Here is a 5,553-nt window from a genome sequence, read left to right on the forward strand (position 1 = left end):
CCGACTATCCAAACACCATTGTCAAACTTTTAGGCTTACGGGAAAGCGGCGCCGAACGCCACACGTACACGTTTACACGTTTAAAACGTGCGCCTCAACCTCTCTAGTCTATCCTTTTTTATCTTCAGTTATTTCTAAGGCCAAAGTAAACACAGTTAGGCATACCCTCTGGAAGGATAATTATGATTATAATGCTAACAATCAATCATCATCTTCATATCCATATCAAAACCAATGAAATAAATATGGATTCTAAAACATTTAAATTTTGTGAAAAATCTAATTCTGCTTAAGAAAAACATGATATGAATGACTTACATTATTGTGTAGCTAATTCTCTACAAGTAAACAATTTTTTTTATAAGAAAAGTTGAATAAAAATAGAAAAATAGAGCTAACCGATATACATAGGCTTGCCAGATTTTCACATCAAACCGGGACAGGCGACGGAAGTACTCCTCACTTCCTCCCATTACAATTCAACATACTTAAATTTTACAAAAGATTTAGTAATTATGACAAGAAACAATATGCATGCATAAAGAATAATTAGTCACTAACTCATTAAGGCACACTATCCTGTCTTTGCTCTTATTTGACCCGTAGGGGTACGTCCCGGCAGGAAGGCGACAGTAGCCGGACATCAAGATCAAGCCACACTACAGCCACCTTTCTTGGTTTTGGGTGTTTTCAAAAGTTGCTCCACTGGATTTATAATTAATTTAAATAAATTTTGGTATCTTACCTCTAACCGAGACAAAATTACAACTGGAACACAGACATCTGGTAATCCTGTATATACCATATACATATATAGAATATGAAGATAAAATTTGTGCAGAGAATAGAAGAGTGATCAGGCGGATGACTTAACTAGCACGCATAGAGACATTGCAGCCTTTTCTGCAATATCTCTATGCGCGCAGTTTGTATTTTAACACGAGCTTACCTAATGGCAGCTTCTTCTATCGTTTCTCCTTCTTGCACTTTCCCACCAAAACCATTCCACTTTCCTTCTCCGAATCCTCTTTTCTTCAATCCCAACAAAACACGACTCGATTCCCTTACTAATACAATCGTCATTACGACTGGATTATTCCTTAATCTATGCAAAAATACATGAAAAAAATCATTTAGCATAAATAAATTTATAAACTAATTATAAAAGTTAAACAACTTACGCAAAAGACGTCATTTAATAAGACTTATACGTAAACAAATTTTAAATAATTCGCTAAAAAGTAAGCGAAGGGAACGGCGAAAAATCTCCCGCCAAATGAAATTTTAAACCTACGAAAGTCACGTGTGAACAACCCCGCACAAAGCAGATACAGCGCCCCAATATGAGATTATGAAGAGAAAAAAAAAACATGGTACAATTACGTCAACATATTGAAGAAAAGTCCGAGAATTATATTTAATAAATGTGAACTAAAAATAAAAAGTAATTTCTATAAATCTTGCTACTATTTAAAAAAACATTTTATTACAGTGTCGGTGCAATTAGTCACTTTAAAGTAGCCAAGTTAATTTTATATCATCTTTATGCTATTTTTAATTATTGGCTAAATAATTCAAAATATTTGCATTATTTAGCCAATAATTAATTGGCTAATATTGGCTGGCGTATTTTTAATTATTTAGCCAATAACTGAAAATATTTGCATTCTCAGTATGACGGAATTTTAACCGGGGGTCCCGAAATGATGGGCGCTTGGGCAAGTTGTCGAGGAGCAGTGCCATTCGGGTACTTTCTGTGGGAAAATGGCCCTTAATAATTAGGTGAAGTAAACCAAGAAAACTTCACGCAGCCAGCCCGTTGGTGAAACACAAACTTGCGACTACCGGTGTTCAGTGGTTTTATCCGCTCGGTCACTAGTATGTTTTTTTTTTTCATTTTTTAAAACCATTTCCGCCCTATGGGCACTAACAGGGCCTCTTTTAGCAAGCCCATTATGGGGCAGCCGGGTGGTGAAGGACGGGACCCAACATATCCGGACGGACCACCCCAAAAAAATTCCTGGGGGTTTTTCGACCCGTCCTTGTTCGATCCCGGGTCCCCCAGAACGATAGAATGCCACCTTGATCGCTCGGCCATCCGGCCGCATACTCGGTCACTGGTGGTCCTCATTACACGAAATATAGTGTTGAGCAGCGCCATAACACTTTACACGTATTAATAAAAGTACTAAAAATGCAAGAACTTTGCATTGATGTAGTAGTTGCCATGAGAAAAAATATTAGAAAAGTATTTTAAAAACACAGATATTTTAAAAACTCTTTCTGTTCTGCGAACTCTAGGAGAGTATTCCTTGCTTTTATCTGTTTGTTATGGCCTGTCAAGAAATCAATTATTCGTCTATGGACACAGAAGACATTTGAACAGTAAATTTGAAATGTTATTCAAAGTAAATTTAAATTAAAAGATTTCTGCTTTTCAACTATTTTATTTAGAAAATATTATTATCATTTTGCTATAAAGAGGATGGATACTGCAAAATCTTAATGGCTTTGTTTACATTTATTACAGTAAGTACGGCTGACTAGGGCCGCTTTACAGGAGAATTCTGTAAAGTGTTCTTAGCGGAAGTTTTTAAACTAACTTTTTCAAAATCTCTCTCCGCATTATCTGCATATTATGCATATAAATTTTGGTGTAAATTCGCTTATTGGTTACAGCTACAGAGTGCTCCGAACACGGAGTTCTTTGAAATAAGATTAGAAGAAATGAACATTTTTTTGAAAAGTACGCCATAAAAAAATATGATTAGATTATAAAACAATAAATCGATACTTTATGTACTAATTTAATGAAGAAACGATCGGATGCTTCAGTTTTTGTTACGTCAGTAGCGTAGCTAGAGGAGGGTGGTCCACCCCGGGCGGCACTTTTGGTCTAATGCAACGGTAAGAAAAGTTTTTGTAGGGCTAGTAGAAACATATAACATATATTCATTTTTCCACGAAAACACCGCTTACTACCGGAAATTTCCGACAATGGTAAAGACTGTGCTCTCTTGAAGATGGTCTTATTGGCCATCATATCTATTTAAGTTCTTAGACATGCTTAATTAATAATAATATTGATAAGTGTCCTATTTTTTTCCTACGGTGGGTATTTTTACTTGTCTACGTAAGCTCGACGTGTATAGTGTCGTGTTTTTCACGGGGGCAACAAACTCAATTTAGCTACTCCACTGTGTTAAATATTATATTACAAATTAATAGTAACTTATTCGGCCAGCTGCTCTACCGATCAGCAAGAATAGAGTAATGCCATCATCAATCCAAATTAAGTAATCAGAGTAGGCCAGCGACCCGAACTTCGTGTAAGTCATGCAATAACTTTTGATGTACAATTCAAATTATATTCGTTTTCACTTATTGCTAGTGTAATAGTATAGCCGATTGCTTCACTGTATTCCTCCGTTATTCTCGAATAATATTGCCAAAGCATTTTTATATTCTCCCGCAAACAGTCGTCATTGAGTGACGTTATATTGAGCAGCTGCTATTATTATTCTTCGGCCAGAGCAAAAACAGAACAGTTAGGCCTACTCTCATCGATGAGAACAGAGATTAGAGTACTCCGCTGTTCTACTCTGATCAGTCGAACAGGAAAAAGCAAACAGAACATTCTCCGTGTACTCTAGAAAAGCCAGCCGAATTCGCCATAAATGAAAAATTATTTTTGCGTGCAGGGTTTATGTCGACAAAGCATCGTCCTTGTTTTGATCTTTGAAAGCGTGATAGCCTTAGCTTTAAATATATACAGTATATAAAATTTGTGAAACGTGCGCAATAGAGGATGAAAAGTAAACGTTTTGTACAGTCGTTCGTACGAGTAAATACAATCGATATGTATACTCGTGTTGCGTGTTTAGTCAACGCGAGACACTACACTCATTAATCTAGATCGGACTCGAACACAATTTCCCACCACGGTAAGCCGTGGTGGGAAATTGTGGCCATCTTGTCAGATGGAAGGACCCGCGAACAGAATGAAATTCCATTCGAGAGAAACTTAACAATTTATATGAATCTCACCTGTGCAACTTAGGTAAATGAACTGATAGAATTAAAGGCCTTCTGATTCAACAAAAATTTTCATTAAAATAAAAACATCTTTCTCGATGCCAGTGATTCTGTATTTTTTAACCAATGAAAAATTTCTGCTGCTTTAGAAAAGGAAAGATGACAGAGTAATAATTAATTTTATCACAAGAAAAATTTTTTTTAACCGGTGTTCCTCGTTCAGCGGATATTAAGAAAATGAATCGAATGAATGTTCCCCGTTAAGCGATGTCGGGAAAAACCAATATATTTTGCTTTTAAAATAATTTAATATAAAATAATAATTATTTTTTTAATATTAACAATTATATAAATCCCACAAATTTTTGTTATTACTGATGTTTTCCTCTATCATCTATTGAACAGAATATATTGCATATCTATTAGTGATGTAACGAATATTCGGTTACTATTCGGTTATTATTCGGCCTATTTTTCGCTATTCGGTCGAATACCGAATACCTAAAAACAGGAGTAAGAAATAACAAAAACAGTGAATTAATCATTTTGGTATTTAGATTTAATGTTGTCGGGTTAGTGTTGTTTGTTTATATTTACTGTATTTATAACTTATAACATGCACGAAATAAAAAAAAGTAATATTAGTCACATGTATTCACAATTTATAATTACAAAGATCAGCACACGTACACACCTTATTCGTTCGAGAATCGTCGCACACATCTGAGGGTCTGACCCTGCCTATCCTTTTTAAGCGCTCGTCTTTGCTCTTTCCTTTCTCTTTCCTCCATCTCTCTAGTCCACGTATGCCTATGCATACATCATAATACGCGCTCACGATACTTTCGATTAGTCACTTTTCCGTCGTAGTTTATCCATTTAATAATTACGTGACTCACAGCCTGGTGATAACGGAGAAAAGAAACAGATAGGACGTTGGTATATGTCACAGTTATTATTTCACAGATTTGAGACAGCTTGGTAGCGGGCCCGCCGTAAGCGGGCGTGCAAGGCGTGCATCTCACACGGGCGACACGTCCAGGGGGCGGCAAATCGAGCCATCGATCACGTAATATTCAAAGTCATTGTCATAATACCCATTCTACTTATAGCATAAGAAATGTCTTCGCATGGAGAAAAAAAAATCCGACCGGCGCACAGTGGGGCCAAATTCCAAAAAGCTGGCCAAAAGTCAAAAACGTTATCAATTTGGCTGAAAGTCAGTATTCGAGGGTTTTCGGGATCGCTGATTACGAATCCGAAGTCAAAATTTGAAATAAAAACAAAATGACGGATTTAACACGAACCACTTTTATAGAAAAAGTACAAAAATCAATCCATATATTGTTTAATACGATAAAACATACAATCAGTTGATGAAAAGTTCATGCATCGTCATCCAAAGAATAATTTGATTCGCAATCAGATTATTCAATTTTGAAATCGCTGGAGCTTCCTGTACTTGCTGGCATACGTGGCGCAACTAACAATAAAACTGCTTCTGGAAGCAATGACTTT

At 36.1% G+C, this 5,553-nt stretch overlaps 1 protein-coding gene across 3 annotated transcripts; it reads right to left on the reverse strand.

Moving 5' to 3' along the window:
- Positions 1–119: 119 nt before the first annotated feature.
- On the reverse strand, positions 120–4,790 carry LOC111616852 (7,8-dihydro-8-oxoguanine triphosphatase-like). 3 transcript variants are annotated; one of them, XR_002755333.1, is made up of 3 exons: positions 4,048–4,418; positions 562–1,105; positions 120–487 (listed from the first exon to the last, which is right to left on the reverse strand). XR_002755333.1 is itself a non-coding variant. In XM_023358205.1 (3 exons), the coding sequence occupies exons 1-3, from the start codon at positions 4,756–4,758 to the stop codon at positions 723–725; spliced, it is 255 nt and encodes an 84-aa protein (XP_023213973.1). In that variant the 5' UTR covers positions 4,759–4,790; the 3' UTR covers positions 120–722. The 3 variants fall into 3 exon arrangements, 1 of the variants encoding a protein (XP_023213973.1); XR_002755332.1 differs by lacking the exon at positions 4,048–4,418 and adding an exon at positions 1,182–1,639; XM_023358205.1 differs by lacking the exon at positions 4,048–4,418 and adding an exon at positions 4,730–4,790 and having other exon boundaries at positions 120–792; positions 950–1,105.
- Positions 4,791–5,553: the final 763 nt, after the last annotated feature.

Source organism: Centruroides sculpturatus, unplaced genomic scaffold (assembly GCF_000671375.1).
Source record: "Centruroides sculpturatus isolate CEXI.00-Female unplaced genomic scaffold, Cexi_2.0 scaffold4179, whole genome shotgun sequence".
Taxonomy (NCBI): Eukaryota; Metazoa; Arthropoda; class Arachnida; order Scorpiones; family Buthidae; genus Centruroides; species Centruroides sculpturatus.

What these genes read in the sequence shown, in the direction of transcription:
- LOC111616852 (XM_023358205.1), bottom strand. Translation starts at nt 4,758, where the DNA reads ATGTGTGCGACGATTCTCGAACGAATAAG. An exon ending in ACGATTCTCGAACGAATAAG is followed by an intron (nt 1,106 to 4,729) that starts GTGTGTACGTGT and finishes ATTTTTGCATAG; the next exon opens with ATTAAGGAATAATCCAGTCG. An exon ending in ATAGAAGAAGCTGCCATTAG is followed by an intron (nt 793 to 949) that starts GTAAGCTCGTGT and finishes TGGTATATACAG; the next exon opens with GATTACCAGATGTCTGTGTT.